Source organism: Myodes glareolus, chromosome 16, assembly GCF_982192425.1.
Source record: "Myodes glareolus chromosome 16, mMyoGla1.1, whole genome shotgun sequence".
Classification (NCBI taxonomy): Eukaryota; Metazoa; Chordata; class Mammalia; order Rodentia; family Cricetidae; genus Myodes; species Myodes glareolus.
The window spans coordinates 40,549,084-40,566,556 of record NC_142041.1 but is presented as its reverse complement, the minus strand read 5'-3'; the positions used below and the strand labels follow the sequence as shown (position 1 = coordinate 40,566,556).

Here is a 17,473-nt window from a genome sequence, read left to right as displayed (position 1 = left end):
GTTATTTTTTAGGTCATCTTCTTCTGCTTCATCTATATTTGGTTGTTCAAGTCTTGCTATTGTAAGGTCTTTAATTTTACTGGTGCCATGTTGCTCTTTGTGGTGTTGCATGTGTTCTTACCTTGTCTACTCATCTTTTCCTCTAATTGGTATGGTTGGAGCTGTCTGTGACTCTGATGATTAATCTTCTAGGTGCCAGTGGATCCAAGGCTTAGATGGTTGCTCCTCGTGGTACAGTCAGTGCCACAGTTCTAGTTACCCTGTTGGTTGCTCCGTGTTCCTGGAGGTCGCTCAGTGCTCCCAGGATTTGCTCTGCTCCCTTGGAGTTTGCTGTCTCAGGCCTGCTCTGGTCTAGGTTGCTGGCTCAGACCTGTTTCTGTAAATGTCCCTGGACTGGATCTGCTCCTGTGGGAGTCCCTGGCTAGGGGTTGGTCCTGCAAAGGTCTCTGGCTCTGATCTTCTCCCTAGGAGATCCCAGACTCAGGTGCACTGGAACCTACAGAGGACCTGGCTTAGGCCTACTCCCTCAGAGGTCACAGACTCACGCTGGGAAAGAAGTCAGAGAAACAACACCCTTCACAATAGCCACTTTGTCTCTTATAATTGCTTCTGCAGAACTACCTGAGCCTCAGTGTGTGTGTAAGGGTGAGGTGATAAAGACATTCCCTTTAGGGATAAGTGCTTGTCAGGGTCCAAACCCTAACAGGAACTATCTCTCTGGACCAGTGTGGAAGCACGGGAATAATTGAGACACAGTTCACATAGCAATATCGGAAGGGAATCTCAGGGTTCACTCAAATCCTGAAGATTACCAGCGTTTATTCTCCAAACATCTTTTATTACCCAAGGTAAAGTGAGGGGAAGGTCATTAGCATTCTGTTTTCGAGGTAGGAGCACTAAAGTCATATCAGCAGCTCTGTCACTAGTTTGGAATTAGCACTTCTTCCCAAGTGGTCCTCATGATTACAAAGGAGCAACACAACATTAGCACATCCTGAGCTCAGGAGACAGTCTGAAGATGCTTTGGGCACCTCAGTTGCTATTGTGGCTTGAGAGGCTGACTGCTGATACAATGCAGGTATATGTGGGCTGTATAATATTGTCCCACAAGTGCTCCGAAGTCTCTCACTCTCTGTATGTTGTCTGTGGGACACTGGTAATTCCTATCTACTGCAACTTTCTCTGGTGAGGAATGAGGGAGGTACCGATCTATGGGTGCAACAGAATGTCATCAGGAGTCATTTTATTGCTATGTCCCTTTAGCATAATAATAGTTACATTTCCCCATATGCCTATGGCCTTTCTAGTCTCAGGTCATCACTTACCAGTGTCAGGTATGGGTTCCCCTGCCCCACAACCTTCTACTGCAAATAAGTAGATGCCATCAGCAGTGGGAACACAGCAAACAGGAAAGTGTATTAATATCTCGAGAGGCAGCGAGTTTTGAGTAGTTAGTGGTGAAGCAAATATTTGGAATTTGGGGAACCCTCGTTTCTTTCAGCAATCATTTAAATGAAAAGTGTGTATGTGTGTCTTTTATACTGCTATACTGACTGACCACACAGGAATGTGCTGGTGTTAGCAGAGATACACACTCGCTTGTACAGATCCTAATGTTGAACATAAAGAACAGGTAATGCTTAAGGGGCTTCCCTGACGCCAACACACCGCTTAGGAACTGGAGGCAGGAAGCAGCCTTTTCTACCTGTTTCATCACTTTGCAGCTGTCTCCAGCAGGTGCTGAAGCCCTGCGTCCTTTTGTTTCTAGAGTTACCGTGACGGCGATGTGCAACATGGACTTCAGCAGGTTTCCGCTGGACACGCAGACCTGCTCCCTGGAAATCGAGAGCTGTGAGTCCAACACCAGCACGCCTAAACCCCTCTCTGTGTCAGGGGACACTTCTTCCAGGAACTCCGCTCTTCCTGCCTTTCCCCTCCTAGGATCAGGCTCTCCCGGATGAGCTGAGATAATCTCCTTCACCTAAAGCCTGGTTGAAATGCTAGTCACCTCTAGAAAACACCTTCGCGGGTTAGCGTCTGGTTTGACACCTGTGTACCAGAGCCAAACCGGTTGACATGTGAGGGCTCCTATCACGCAGTCAAGGCTTAGCGAGCCCGTAGAAGAACAGATTACACGGAGGCAAACGCTATCTCAGCTCCAAGATATTCCCCGTTATGACCAGGATGCAACCCAGTGCTTCACCTGAAGGGGGCGTGCTGGGCACATGGCAGCCCCTGGGAGGATGCTGACCACAGTCATCTCCTCCTTCTTTTGGGGAAATGGGCACAACGGGCCCAAGAAGAGGCCCCTTCTTGACTCATGCTGCCTGAGAGTGAGTTATGATCTGGCCCCCAGGTGATGAATCATACCTGTGCAAGAGAAAAAAGAGCTGTTGAGTCCTAGTCTACAAAGCTGAACCCTAGGAAATCTTGCTAGTGTTGAACTATCTCTGCCATACAAGCAGCACTAACATTTGGTTTAACCTATCGCAGCTGGATTGTGGGGCAAGGTTTTTTTTTTTTTTTTTTTGTAGGAATTGTGAGCCCTTGAGCTTAGAAGCCTTGCTCTGATAACTTTTGAGAAACTGGGATGAACTAGAGTTGTCTGTCTGTATTGTCTAGTTTGCAGTTTGCTATCTTACCCCAAGCCAAGCAGTCTGTGTGGTTTAGGACACCTAGTGTCACACAGCCCCACAGGCGGGCCTGGCTTGCCTGTCGCCCCGTTCCTGACACTGGCTCTCATCCCCCAGACGCCTACACAGAAGATGACCTCATGCTATACTGGAAAAAGGGCAACGACTCCCTAAAGACAGATGAGAGGATCTCCCTCTCCCAGTTCCTCATTCAAGAGTTCCACACCACCACAAAGCTGGCCTTCTACAGCAGTACAGGTGAGCTGGGAGCATGCGCGGAGTGCCAGGGAGGCCCCATGGTGGCCAGGTGCTTCAGGCTCTGTTTAGGAAGTGTGTGATTTGGTTGTCCCATCAAGTGAGCAGAATTTTGAAACAGAAGACTAGAGTCCTAAATAAAAATCTAGTGGGTGGAATGCGTCAAGGAGGGGTGACTTATTTTGCTTTGAGACAGGAACTCACTCCCTTGTCCATGCTACTCTAAACTCATTATACACTATGTAGCCAGGCTGGTGAAACTCACTATACACTATGTATCCAGGCTGGTGAGCTCACTATACACTATGTATCCAGGCTGGTGAACTCATTATACACTATGTATCTAGGCTGGGCCTCTGGCTCAGTATTACCAGGGCTGGGCTAAAGGTATACTCTAAGGAAACTCGCTTTGCAGGTTATCTATCTATCTATCTATCTATCTATCTATCTATCTATCTATCTATCTATCTATCTATTTGGTTTTTCAAGGCAGGGTTTCTCTATAGCTTTGGAGCCTGTCCTGGAACTCACTCTGTAGACCAGACTGGTCTCGAACTCACAAAGATCTGCCTGTCTCTGCCTCCTGAGTGCAGGGATTAAAGGTGTGTGCCACCACCACCCAGTTTATAGGTAATTTTTGACCCACCAATGTATCAGAGATAACTACCTAGGAAATACGAGCTAAGGCTCCAAGGGAAGCCATGTGTGTGGGTTTATTTGAGATGATGCCATCTCACGTTGGCACTGCATCCATGATGTGCTCAGGAGATCCTCTCTCTCTAGCCACAAACAAGTATCAGTTCAGACTGCCATTCTCCATCTCCCTGGTTGTACCACTACTACCGTTTCTCAGAATGACCCCTGGTCATCGTGTGGACCTGGCTGTGGTCTATACAGGCCTCGTCCCCGCCCATTGCCTGAGGCTGTGCTCCATGGCCTTCCCCAGCAGCTGGCCTGCACTGGCAGACAGCTGACATTCTCCATCCCTTGCTTCTGTGTCGGAAGATTCTGTAGTTCTTCTTGCGGGATCTCCCCCTTGTAAGCACATCCTAATCCATTACAGAGCACTGACAGTCCAGTTAAGTGTGCCAATCCAACTCCCACACTGCACGCTCACCCTGGATGCTCAATGGTTTGGGTCTGTCTTCTGAAAGTCCTCTACACTTGCTGGTACCAAGAGAACAGTTCTAATATACTCACTGAGGACACCAAATCCTCAGCTATTGCTGCCAAGACCCCACTTATTCTCAGCCCTGGGCACCCTCCTCCCACATCCTCACATATGTTCCTTTCCCTGGAAATCACAAAGGCAGAACAAAGCCCAATAAACCAGAGATTGTTACTCTATGTCCAGATCAAAGACTATGTTTCTACCTCAAAACACTTTTCTTCCCATAAAGAAATCCAGGCCTGGGGATAGTCACCAACATCCCAGCACTTACCAAGGTGGAAACAGGGGGATCAGGAATTCAAGGTCATTCTCAGGTACATTGTGAGTCTGAGGCCAGTCTGGGCTATGTAAAACCCTGCCTCAAAGAATACAATTAAAAAAGAAAAAAGGAAAGAAAAAAGGGGGCTGTTTAAGGACCGCCTCGAGCTTTGCTCTGCACACAAACCCCATGAGGCTGCTGTTCAAGAAAGGTTCCACTCCAGTGGTCTGGGCTACAGTGTAGGAGTCTGGTGGGAGAGGGGGAGGGAAGGAGGGAGAGAAGGGGGAGAGAGAGAACTGGGGAGGGGACTGAGTGTAGGGCCTTGTGTATACTGGTCAAGGACTCTATCCATGAGCTACATCTGAACTTCTAAGAATCTCCCATGCAATTGTGAGGCAGACAGGCCCAAGGCCATATTTTGAGGAACAAAACTTTAAGTGATTTTCTCAAGGGTTTCCTTCATTTTACGAAGGGGACAAAGATTCCTCACAGTGGCTTCACATGAGTGGTGAGGGCTGCCACATGGCACAGTCGCTGTTTGAGGTAGGGGTCCAGTGCGAGCTCTAAGACATTTAAGATTCTATAAATAAGCCTTGTCTGTTGAAGGAGCCAAGCAGCTACACTGCGTTCTCTCTCTTCTTCCTGTGTCCCCCAGGCTGGTATAACCGACTCTATATCAACTTCACTTTACGCCGCCACATCTTCTTCTTCCTGCTCCAAACCTATTTCCCCGCCACCCTCATGGTCATGCTGTCCTGGGTGTCCTTCTGGATCGACCGCAGAGCTGTGCCTGCCAGAGTTCCCTTAGGTAAGGACTATCTCAAGTGTACACTACACATGTCTGGAAATCCAAGGCATTCTTTCCATCCTTCTCAAGAGGGCCCTGTACTCCTCTTTACAGAATAACTTGGAAATGTTTAAATAGCACCACACAATCTAAGCATCACGTGGAAATCTATCCAGGCCCCAGGGGCTGTCCATCCACACAGCTCACTGTGGTCCTGGGCAGGGGGCTCCCAGTCTTGGTGTGCTTTTCCTGTTGGTCTGTATAATGTATTCTGCAACAAGGTTTCTCAAAGGGTGGCCCAAGGGATCTTTACAGCAGAATCCTTGAGGGAATTATTAAAAATGAGAAGTCTTGGGTTTCACCATATCTTCAGGCAGAATTCCCGAGTTTTTATACACTCCCTCCATTCCTTTCTCAGCACCCCATCAAATGCCCTCATCTTAAACCCCGAGCCCGTTCAGTCACAGCCACCGCCACAGCTCGGACGGCTCCGGTTTGCAAGCGACAGGGTGTCCCACCAGGCTTCGGTAAAATGATTTGGAGCTCGCCCTTAGGGTGACCCCAATCCTCTGTGATTTAATGTTTTCCAAGCAAATGTTCTGAGCTTAATTTGCAATCCTGGGCAAATTTCCATCAATGATGCCCTGTTCTCCAGCAGTTAGCTGGCACTCCAACAGCTACTGTGCAGAGCGCAGGTGCACGCTCATTAAAATCTCTCTCCTATAAATAAAGCGACCCTGGTAAACCTGAAGTCAAGGTGCTTGAGGTAGTCCTGCTGGATAGGCACACAGGCCCAGCATGGGGTGGCTGTCCACTGAAGAGACGGGCCCAGGATTATAGAACTTTTATGGCACCAAGGACACAGTGTTGAAATGACTTCCTTCACCACATGGTTGCTTAAATCTGCATCTCCTTTCTTGGGACAACGGAAAGCAACACCTTCATGTTGAAGTGTCCGGGGCTTTGTGCAGAAAGGATGTGCGTCGAGGCTGTAATGGAGGTGCCAGGTGTGCAGAGGAGAAAGTGGAAATGAGGAGCAGGGAGAGATCTGTGACAGCTAGCACGCAAAGACAGGCGGAAGTTCACCAGAAGGGAGCAGGTGCCGGCCATCTAAGCCAAGGCAGAACAAAAGGCGGAGTCACAGAGGGACAAGGCACACAGTATTTGGCAAATGCAAGCGCGTGCTTATTTCTCACCATCTATGGCAGGCATCACCACGGTGCTGACCATGTCCACCATCATCACGGGCGTGAATGCCTCCATGCCCCGAGTGTCCTACATCAAAGCCGTGGACATCTACCTCTGGGTCAGCTTCGTGTTCGTGTTCCTCTCAGTGCTGGAGTACGCGGCTGTCAACTACCTGACCACAGTGCAGGAGCGGAAGGAACGGAAGCTACGGGAGAAGGTGACTTTGCCATGACATAGACTGGGCTAGCCTTGGCATGGTGGGCAGGTCCTACCCTCCCTGTAAAATGAGGCTGTGATGCTGTCTCCTTGGCCTACTTCCAGCCACGGTCATTGTAACATGAGGGCCGGCTTGTTGGGGTTTCTGTCCCTCCTGGTACCCCAACAGCCGGCAAGCAACAAAGAAAATCACACACAGGACTCCATAAGGTTATAAACTGATTGGCCCATTGGGTCAGGCTACTTATTAGCTCTTATGACACATATTACCCCATTATCCTTATCTACGTTATCACATGGCTTGGTACCTTTTTCAGCTGGGCAGCTTACATGTTGCCTCTTTGGTGGTCTGCGCAGGAGTGGCAGAGGAACCTCCTTGCTTCCCAGAATTCTCCTGTTCTCATTGCATCACCTCTACTTCCTGTCTGGTTTTCCCACCTATACTGTCTGCCTGGCCAATCAGCGTTTTATTAAAATATGATTGACAGAATACAGACAATTCTCCCGCATCAGGTCATGAATATTTGACGTTTACATCTTTCGTTCAATGAAAGCATTTACTCAGCATCTACATCCCAGTGCCACTAAATTAAGGCATGGCCCATTCAATTGTGGTTGTGTTCAGAGTTTAGTGAGGGAAATAAATGATAGTTTAACACTGTGGAACAAATATGGAGGTGATTTAAAAGACCCCTCCAGGGGCACTATATTCTAGCCTAAGAAACTTCCCTTCATATTACACCTCATATCTCTCACCATTTCTTAAGTTATTTTTGCTCCCGCCCTTCCTTTCCCTTCCCAGCCTACAACGTAGAGCCTCTCTCCTTCAGCAATGCCTTTCCATAACACTATCCCCAAACTGCTGTCTTTCAGTCCCAACCCTTGTGGCAAACACCAAATAGCGTCATCTGTAAACATTTTTATGAAGGGTTTGTTTGGTGCCAGGCGTAGTGTCAACAGCCTGGAATCCAGTTTCTCAGGAGAAGAGCTACAAGCTGGAGGCCAGACTGGGTGATTTACCAAGGCTGTTTCAAAATGAAAAATGAAAGAAAGATGTAGCTCAGGATTATCACTCTTGTCTAACATATAGACTCTGGGTTTGCCGCCACTTTCCCCAAAGGGGACGTGGTATGAGCTCAGGGATTATGACTTCACGGAGGACAGGGCTACTCGGTGCTAGTCTTGTTGGTCTCTGGTACAGCAGTGTGCTCTTTCCTACAAGTTAACATGAAGTTCCCATCAGCACCAAGCTAGTGCTTGGACCTGATCTCGAGGCTGCTGGTAAGCTCTCGGACACAGGGCTGTGCTCACAGTTGTCTTAGGATGTCACAGTGACACCGTCATCGCTTTTCTTACCTTGTCCCTAAAGCTGAGAGTAAAAGAGGCTAGAAGGTCACACCCTTCACACACAGTGCTTTTGCAGGCACCCGAGGGACAGCGCTCAGCTCACGCGCCCCTGTGTGTTTGCAGGTCTCCTGCAGCTGCGGACTGGCCCAGCCCCGGGCAGTGATGCTGGATGGCAGCTACAGTGACGGGGAGGTGAATGACCTGAGCGGCTACGTGCCTGAGAATGGCGAGAAACCCGACAGGATGATGGTGCAGCTGACCCTGGCCTCTGAGAGGGGCTCTCCCCAGAGGAAAAGCCAGAGAGGCAGCTACGTGAGCATGAGGATTGACACCCATGCCATTGATAAATACTCCCGGATCATCTTCCCAGCCGCTTACATCTTATTCAATCTGATATACTGGTCGATTTTCTCTTAGGTGTCTGTAATTCTGTAAATCCCGCCTTCTCCGTGGTTTGTGTGCACTCCAGAAATTGCTGTGAATGACAAAGTATGAAAACCACCCCAGTGCCCACCTGGGCTTCCAGTGTCCCTTCTTCAGCTGTGCAAAGCTGCACTGACAAGACAGCCTGTTTGTGTGTATTAAGCATCAGTTGCACACACAGTATTATCTGAGGCGTTGCAGAAATTTGTCATGATAGCAACTGGTATTAGCTGTTCCCAGATCCCAGGAAGAGCACAGAGGACACATGGTCATGCTGCGTTTCAGTGCTGGGTCCTGGGTTCTCTCCTCATGGAGGCCTTCCTTCATGGGCGGCACTGTGTTCTTTAGACAATGTAGAACTGGAGAACACCTGAATAAAACTCATTTGCACGGAGCCCACATGCACATAAGCCCCTTCTGGTGACAGGCCGTGCTTCAGTCTGTCCCTGCACCTGTTCGGCATCCCCCACAGTTAATGTGTGGCAGTGATGCTCATGTATCAGTCTGTCCTTCCATCCACTCTACATCCCGCATAGTTAACCTACAGTAGTGATGCTCATGTATCAGTCTGTCCTTCCATCCACTCTACATCCCGCATAGTTAACCTACAGTAGTGATGTTCATGTTTCAGTCTGTCCCTCCGTCCACTCGGCCTCTCCCCATAGTTAACGAAAGGCAACGATGCTCACAGACTCTCTTTAACAACCTGTAGGTATATCCCCTTATAAGAAATGCTCTCTAGATGGCTGACTTTTCTCTGGCAGAGAAACTCTGAAGATGGAGATACGTGTTTGTGTTCTGTCTGTCTTGTGGAGCTGAGTGTGCTAGAGAACCGTGTTCCTCTCTCTGTTTTCTAGTCACTGTTTTGTGACTCTCTGCCACGGAGCATGTGCTCTTTTAAAGTGAACTGTTTTCTCAGTGGCATGATTTTACCACAGAGGAGCTCGAAGAGGTATTAATTTCTTCTAAATAATCAGTATTTCAAGGAAACTTGAGGGGTTCACAGCTCATGAGAATGAGAAGCACACAATTTCTTTTTTTTTAAGATTTATTTATTTATTGTATACACAGTATTCTGCCTCTATGTAAGCCTACAGGCCAGAAGAGGGCACCAGATCTCATTACAGATGGTTGTGAGCTACCATGTGGTTGCTGGGAATTGAACTCAGGACCTCTGAAAGATCAGCCAGTGTTCTTAACCTCTGAGCCATCTCTCCAGCCCAGCACACAATTTCTTAAGAGAAAATAACATCAAAAAGCAAAAGAGACAGACAGACGTCTGCATTTCCACTCTGAGAGCCAGCACTGCCTAGGAACTGGACAGCAGTTATCATCAAGATTGAGCGTTCAATAGACCAGATGAAGTAGCCCGGTGGCAAGTGATGTCAGTCATCACTTGTAATTTGCTGTGTTATTTTAAAATAATGTTTTAAAAAATTAAGCCTTCATGTTATCTATCTAGAAGATATAGAACAAGTCCAACCAAACTTGCCCAAAAGTCACTTCACAGTATGGCATTTTCTCTGGGCTCCATCTTTCTCTCAAAGAGACAGAGATGTCTATTTAACGTTTGTTCTCATCCCAGCAGTCAATGAAACAAGTTAAGATATTGCCCTTTAATTGTGATTGTGTTTGCCGAGCGGTGGTGGGGCACACCTTTAATCCCAGCACTCAGGAGGCAGAGGCAGGCCAATCTCTGTGAGTTCGAGGCCAGCTTGGTCTACAAGAACTAGTTTCAGGACAGGGCCCAAAAGCTACAGAGAAACCCTGTCTCGAAAACCAAAAAAAAAAAAAAAAAAAAAAAAATTGTGGTTGTGTTCAGAGTTTAGTGAGACATAAATGATAATTTAACATTGTGGAACATATTGATAAAAAGGAAGTGGTCTAAGAGACCCATCCAGGAGTGCTAGGAAATCACCCTTCATATACGTCCTTCTATCTCCCATCACTTCAAAGTTAACTTGATGGATCAATGCTAAATGATATATGCATGCCTATTCTTTATTCTGATTTTAAAAGAACTATTTGCAAAGTCCTACTTAGACGGTTTTTCATGTCCCCTAATGAAAGCCCTACTAGACAGTCTTTCGTTTCCCCAATTAAAGTCCTACTTAGTATTTCATTTCCCCAATGAGAGTCCTACTTAGACGGTCTTTCATTTCCCCCAGTGTAAGGCCACCAAAAGCTTTTTGCAAACACAAGTAGTAAACTTAGAAGGGCATAAATTAAACTATTAATTATCATTGATATACAAAATGACTGTTTGTTTTACCAAGCATAGTTTACACATGCCTGAAATCTCAACACTTGGGAAGTAGAAATGGGAGGACCTGGAGTTCAAAGCTAGTCTTAGCTTTATAGCACATTTGAAGGCAGCCTGGGTTATGTGAGGTTTAAAAAGATTAGTTTCCATTTTTATTTTATGAAACAATTACCATTGAAGTCCACATATTTGTCACTGTCTTCTCCCTCACCACTAGGGCCACTGAGTTGTCTAAACTAAACCTTACCTACTGTTTGGGATACTCTAGCATTTGAGGCAGTGTGTAGAATGTTCTACTAGTCTGCTAACCTGCTATATCAAAGACTGTAGGCCAAATGGCTTGGTCAACAGAGATTTCTTTTCTCACAGTTCTAGAGACTAATGTTCAAGGTCACGGTGCTGGCAGATGTGGTTTCCCCAGAGGCCTCTCTTCCTGACTTTCCAATGGCCACCATCTTGCTGTACCCTTGCCTTCTTTCCTTTGTTCCCACCGATGTCCAGATCCCTTTCTCCCCAGTTATGTTATGTCAGGACCCACATCCATGGCCTCATTTAACCTGAGGTACTTCTTTAGAAGCCTTGTCTATAGACCATTTTTTCTATAGCAATCTCCTCCAAGTTAGGATAGTTTATCTTGGAGGGAAGCTCCTTAGGTCTTGCTTAACAAAAGGTGATGCCCTCTATCCCACAGGAAAGAAGCCCATTCAAATTAAGCTCAGGAAGCAAACAACTACAACGCAAAAGTTTTAGGAAGTCCCTGAAACTAAATAGATAAACTATCTCCCTCCACCAAATAAAAATATGCAATAAGAGCCACTGAGAGTCACTTTCAGGTGATCCAAGCTGTCTGGAAGAGGCAAAGACCAGCTAAGCTATCTGGAGGGAACACATTCCAACACATCCAGCTGTCTGCAAGTCATGCAATGAGCTCTGGATTTCCAACTATTGTGGGTTTTCACCCATGATGGGGTGGGCTTTGGTGATGCAGCTGTCTTTTGAATAATTTCTGCACCTCTAAGTAACCCCAATAAAGCTCATTGGTTCACCAAGTTGGACTTTGGTAGTATCTTTAATTTGGTCTGTCATTGGTTTCCTATCAGGAGTGGTATATGTTTGCTCACATATACACAGAACAGTGTCATACAACAGCATCATGTACATTCGATAACATATGCCCATGGAAGTCTATTTGCACCACAGTACACCTAATATTTTATAAATAGTTACACTATAGCATTTAGGTAATGACAAGAAAAAATCTGGGGACTGGAGAGATGGTTCAATGGGTAAGAGCACTGCTACCAAATTTGAGGAACTGGGTTGAAATCACCAGCACCCACCTAGAAAACTGTGTGGCCATGTGTGAGCATGCCTGCAACCCTAGTGCTGTGGTGTGTGTGTGTATGTGTGTGTGTGTAGGGGGCGGAGTGGAGACAGGAGGACTTCTGGAGTTTGCTGACCACTAGCCTAGCTCTAGATTCAGGAAGAGACAGTGTCTCGAAGAAATAAGTGGATGGTAATGAAACAAGACACCTGATAGTCTTCTCTGGTCTTTTTGAGTGCACATTCAGCATGTGAAGTCACCAAACACATATGCATATGCCACACACACATACACACATGAAAATATGTCTGCATGTGTTCAATAATAATGTGTTATTACCAATAAGGTTTTATTCAAAGTTAGTTGACTAGGATGGATGCAGAACCTGTAGATAAGAAAACCCAACTACATTTGATAATTCTGTGTGTGTATGTGTGCATCTGTGTGTGCATATGTGCTTGTCTGTGTCCGTGTGTAGAGGCTAGAAGTTAACACCGGGATGTCTTTCCCAATCACTTCCCACCTTCCCACCTTTTAGAGACAGAGTCTCTCACTGATCTTCAAGCTTGCTTTTTGGCTACCCTGGCTGCATAGTGAGGTCCTAGATCTTCCTGTCTCTGGGCGTAGCATTGGGTTCCATGCAGCCAGCACTGCCACACTCAGCTTTGCTATGGGTTCTGGGAATCTGAACCAGGACCTTATGTTTGCAGCAATCAGTTACCTACTGACTTATCTCTCCAACCCTCCAAACTCTTTTTTCTTATTTTGAAAATAGGTTCTTTCTGTGAGTTTGAGGTCAGTCTGGTCTACAAAGTGAGTTCCAGGACAGCTAGGGCTGTTACACAGAGAAACCCTGTCTTGAAAAAGATCAAAGCAAGCAAGCGAACGAAAACAGATTTTCTTACATAATATAGCCTGATTGTGGTTTCCCTCCCTCTACTCTTCCCCATCTTCCTCAATCAAATCCACTCCCTTTATCTCTCATTAGAAAAGAACAAGCTTCTAAGAGATAACAACCAAACATGACAAAATAAAATATAAAACGAAAACCATCACACTGAGGCTGGAAAAGGAATCTCAACAGAAGGAAAAGAGCCCCAAGAGCAGACACAAGAATCAGAGACCCACTTGGTTCACACACTCAGGAGTCCTGTAAAAATACTAAGCTGGAAGTTATAATATATACTCAGAAGACCTGGTACAGACCTGGGTTAGCCTTGTGCTTGCTGCTTCAGGCTCTGTAGGTTCATAGGAACCCTGTTTAGTTGATTTAGACAGCCTTGTTCTCCTGGTGTGCCCCATCCCCTCGACTCTTAAATCTTTCTGTCACCTCTTCCACGGGATCCCGAGCTTTGAGGGGAGAGAGTTGATGGAAACATGCCATTTAGCTGTGTGCTCCAAGGTCTCTTTCTCTCTGCTAGGTGTCCGGCTGTGGGTCTCTGTGTTTGTTTATCATGGGATGTCTTATTTTCCCCACCTAGTGACTGAAAGTGTTTCTGGGTATAGTAGTCTGATATGGAATCTGTGGTCTCTCAGAGCCTGCAGCATGTCTGTCCAGACCTGTCCGGCTTTTAGTGTCTCCACTGAGAGGTCAGATGTAATTCTAATAGGTCTGCCTTTATATGTTACTTGACCTTTTTCTTTGCAGCTTTTAATATTCTCTTTGTTCTGTACATTTGGTGTTTTGATAATTATGTGCCAAGGGAACTTTCCTTTCTGGTCCAATCTATTTGGAGTTCTGTATGCTTCTTACACCTTTATAGGAATCTCCGTCTTAGGTTAGGAAAGCTTTTTTCTCTGATTTTGCTGAAAATATATATTTTTTTTTGTCTTTGAGCTGAGATTCTTCTTTCTCTATTCCTATTACTTTTAGATTTGGTCTTTTCATAGTGTTCCAGATTTCCTGGATGTTTTGTGTCAGTTTTTTTAGATTTAACATTTTCTTTGACCAATATATCCATCTCTTCTATCATATCTTCAATGCCTGAGATTCTCTGTTCCATCTCTTGAATTTTGTTGCTGAAGCTTGCCTCTGTAGTTCCTGTCTGAATTCCTAAATTTTTCATTTTTAGAATTGTAGATGGAGGCTGCCCAGACCCGAAACTATCACACAGAAACTGTATTAATTATAACTGGTTGACCTATTAGTTTAGGCTTCTTATTAACTCATATCTTACATTAAGCCATAATTCTGTATTAGCCTTGTGGCTTGGTATCAGTGAGGTATTCTCATCTTGTGTCCTCTATGTCTGAGTAATGACTGCAGACTGAGCCTTTCCTCTTCCCAGAATTCTCCTGTTCTGGTTGTTCTGCCTATACTTTCTGCCTGGCTACTGGCCAATCAGCATTTTATTAAACCAGTACAAGTGACAAATCTTTACAGTGTACAAGACCATTGTCCCACAGCACAGAATTGCTTCATTTTGGGTTTTCTTTACTGATTCGATTTTCACTTTCAGGTTTTAAATAGTTATATTCATTTTCTTCCACTGTTTGCTTGTGTTTTACTGGACTTAAGGGATTTATTTATATCCTCTTTAAGGACCTCTATCATCCATCTTCATACAGACAATTTTAAGGATTTTTTTCCTGTTCTTCAGCTATATTGAAGTTGGAGTATTCAGGGCCTGCTGTGGTAGGATAGCTGGGCTCTATGGGGATATATTGCCTGGCTAATATTATTGTTTTAACACTGGCCTCTAGGTATCTCGCCTTGGCATGGTTATAGGTCTAGGTGCTGGTTTCTGGATTTGTCTCTGTTGGGTGGGTACTTTGTCCCTTGGTTTCTATTTTCTCTCTAGATTTTTGGGCAGTATGATGGCTGTGTGTTGCCTGGTGGGAAATTTTCTTTGGACCCCATAGCTGTGGTCACTGGGGGTTATGGCTACTGGGAGCTGACACTTAAGACTGGGGACAGGCTAGGGGTCTGAAGGGGTATGCCCTCAGGCCCTGAGGTTCAGAGAATGCCTGCTGGTGTTGGAAGCTGGGATACTAGGATGAGTTGGGGAAAGAAGGTTGGAGAAAGTCTTTGAGGCCCTTGGAGATGGAGTCACAGAGGAAAGGGAGACGGCAGCAGATGTTCTGTTACAGAGTTGGGGATGAGACTGAGGGGGCAAGGTATGGAGGGGCAGAAGGAGAGAAGATCTGAAGATCTGAAGTCAGCCCGCTTCCCTGAAAGGAGTGGCCTTTGAGTTAGCAGGGAATGTAAGTCGGCTGGAGTTAGGTTAGGGTGAAAGGGCAGGGGGCAGGGAAGGTTGTAGAAGGATTTCTGCGGCAGAGCTTGGGATCAGACTGAGGAGCTGGGTCTCGAGAAACAGAGGGAGATGAGATCTGCAGCCTGCCTACCTGCTTCCCTGGTAGGAGCCCCTCCAAACACTTAAGAAAGGAATAGGACGCAGAGGGCTCTTTGGTGCTGAGGATTTGAACTCAGATCCATACACTTACATAGCCAGTTCTCTGCTCTAGGCTTCACAGTGCCTGCATAGGCAGCATTCTCTAGAGTCACGAATAGAATGTGCAAAATAAAATGGCATCTCTGGGGTGGCTCATTATACAACAGGGGCTGAGCAAGCCAGCAGTGGTCGTCTATAAGCTGGAGAGGCTAGAAACCTGATTGCTGCTTAGTCCATAAACCAGATGTCTCTGTAGTCCCAACCTGGCACTGACGGCCTGGGAGACTCCGGCGGCCCCTAATGCAGCGGGAGAGGGCAGCAGCAGCAACAGCGACGGTGAATGCAATACGCTCACCAGCAAGAACCTAGACAGGCAGGCAAGATGGACTTTTGCTTGAATCTTTTTACATCTAGGCTGCAGCTAGAAGGTTCTACCCACTCTGGGGTAAGAGTCTAATCTACTCTGGAAATGCTCTCATAGACCAACCAAAGACATGTCTTTAGGTAGATTCCAGATCCTGTCAAGGTGATAAGACTCACCATCACAGTATCTTGGTACGTGACTGTGTTATCAAGATGATTCTTCTCTATTCATGTGACACTAAACTCCAGACTTAACACACCTCAAAATTCCAAAGCTGGGGCTGATGGGCTGCACCAGGAGGCAGGGAGTCACCAGGAAGCCTGTGGGCCAGCTGGGCTGGAGTACACAGTGGCAGAAACAATGAAAGGCCTTGCCTCAACGAGGTAGCAGAGAAGCAACACCTGGAAAGTTGTCCTCTGACCTCCATGTGTTGTGTAGCATCTTCCTGTCCATCTTAGAGGAAACCCACTGTTAAGACATAGGGTGCTCTACAGAGAGGTAAACCTGCAAAGATACTAGTTCAGTTCACAAAGTAAACAACTCAACTTTTATACAGGAAGTCACTGAAACTGACAAGATACACAAGGTCCCTTCTTCCCCAAGCGCACATAAACACTACGGAGTGCCACCTGAAGAGATGGACCACCTGCTTACAAGACTCTTAAGCTGAGATGCCTCAATTCTCAGACAAGCTGCTTAGGAGAGGCTCAAGTCAGCCTAGCTGCCTCAAAGAAGCAGAGACCAGACCAGCTACCTGAAGACACACTCCAGGCTGTGCAGTGGACTCCAGGTTCCCAGCTTTGGGAGCTGAGTTGTCACCCATACTGGTACCAGCTTTGGTGATGCAGCTGTCTCTGACTCATTTCTGCTCAAAAGTGACTGCGGTAAAATTCACCAGTACACTCGCTGGACTTTGCTGGTGTCCTTTCGGTCTGTCACGGCTTCCCTGACTTTGCTGGTGTCCTTTCGGTCTGTCACGGGTTCTCTGACTTTGATGGTGGCCTGTGGTCTGTCACTGGTTCCCTATCAGAGGTGAGCATATGTCTGTTTGCATCTCCCCAGGAGAAGCCTGTCACACAATGTGCCATGAAATGTGTCATATAACATGCAGTCACAAATATATGTGTATTTGTGTGTGAATCTGAGTTCAAATCCCTGGCACCCACAGGAAAGGCCAGGCATGGCCACAAGCCTGCCCCTATAACTCCAGCACTGCGGGGGGAGGAACAGGTCACTGGTGCTTGTTGGCCACCAACCTTGCTTTGGGTTCAGTGAAAGACCCTGTCTCAAAGGGATGGAACTGATAAAATGGGCTGCCTGACATCCTCCGCTGGCCCCCACAGATGTGCATGGGAGCCCAGACCTAGACACACACACACACACACACACACACACACACACACACACGCATAGCCTAAGCTGTGTCATTAGGTCGCAGAGTCTGAAGTGGTGAGTTTATTCTATCTCACAAATGACGAAAGTTGCTAACTGGCACAAGGATTACAATTCTCATCAAAACTTACTCTGATGATTTGGGACGTGTTTCAGAAGATTGCTTCAGGTAAAAAGTCAGAAATCACAAAACATAAAAACCATTAGAAATTTTTTTTTCTTTTAAAAAATGTTACAAAGTGTGACAACTGTTCTTTTTAAAGGATACTGTAACAGTTTTGTTTGTTTGTTTCTTTGTTTTTAATAAATCAATGGAACTATACCACTGACCACCCTGGGAGAGTGTGGGGACCTCTTCATGTTTACACATCCTCTTAAAAACATGCAATGTCTACCTTAAACACTCTTAGCATTTATGCTACAGACAGACAAAGTTAAAAAAAATTCCTGTGTACCTCA

At 46.2% G+C, this 17,473-nt stretch overlaps 1 protein-coding gene across 3 annotated transcripts in view; it reads left to right on the top strand.

Moving 5' to 3' along the window:
• Positions 1 to 11,591, top strand: part of LOC125391239 (gamma-aminobutyric acid receptor subunit rho-1) — a 38,865-nt gene extending 27,274 nt beyond the window's left edge. For all 3 annotated transcript variants that reach the window (XM_085677265.2, XM_048420574.3, XM_085677264.2), the window contains 5 exons: positions 1,769 to 1,851; positions 2,751 to 2,891; positions 4,974 to 5,126; positions 6,314 to 6,510; positions 7,980 to 11,591. In XM_085677265.2, coding sequence (XP_085533391.1) covers positions 1,769 to 1,851; positions 2,751 to 2,891; positions 4,974 to 5,126; positions 6,314 to 6,510; positions 7,980 to 8,273 — 868 coding nt within the window. In that variant the 3' untranslated portion in view covers positions 8,274 to 11,591. The remainder of the gene's footprint in view (positions 1 to 1,768; positions 1,852 to 2,750; positions 2,892 to 4,973; positions 5,127 to 6,313; positions 6,511 to 7,979) is intronic.
• The last annotated feature ends 5,882 nt before the right edge of the window (positions 11,592 to 17,473 follow it).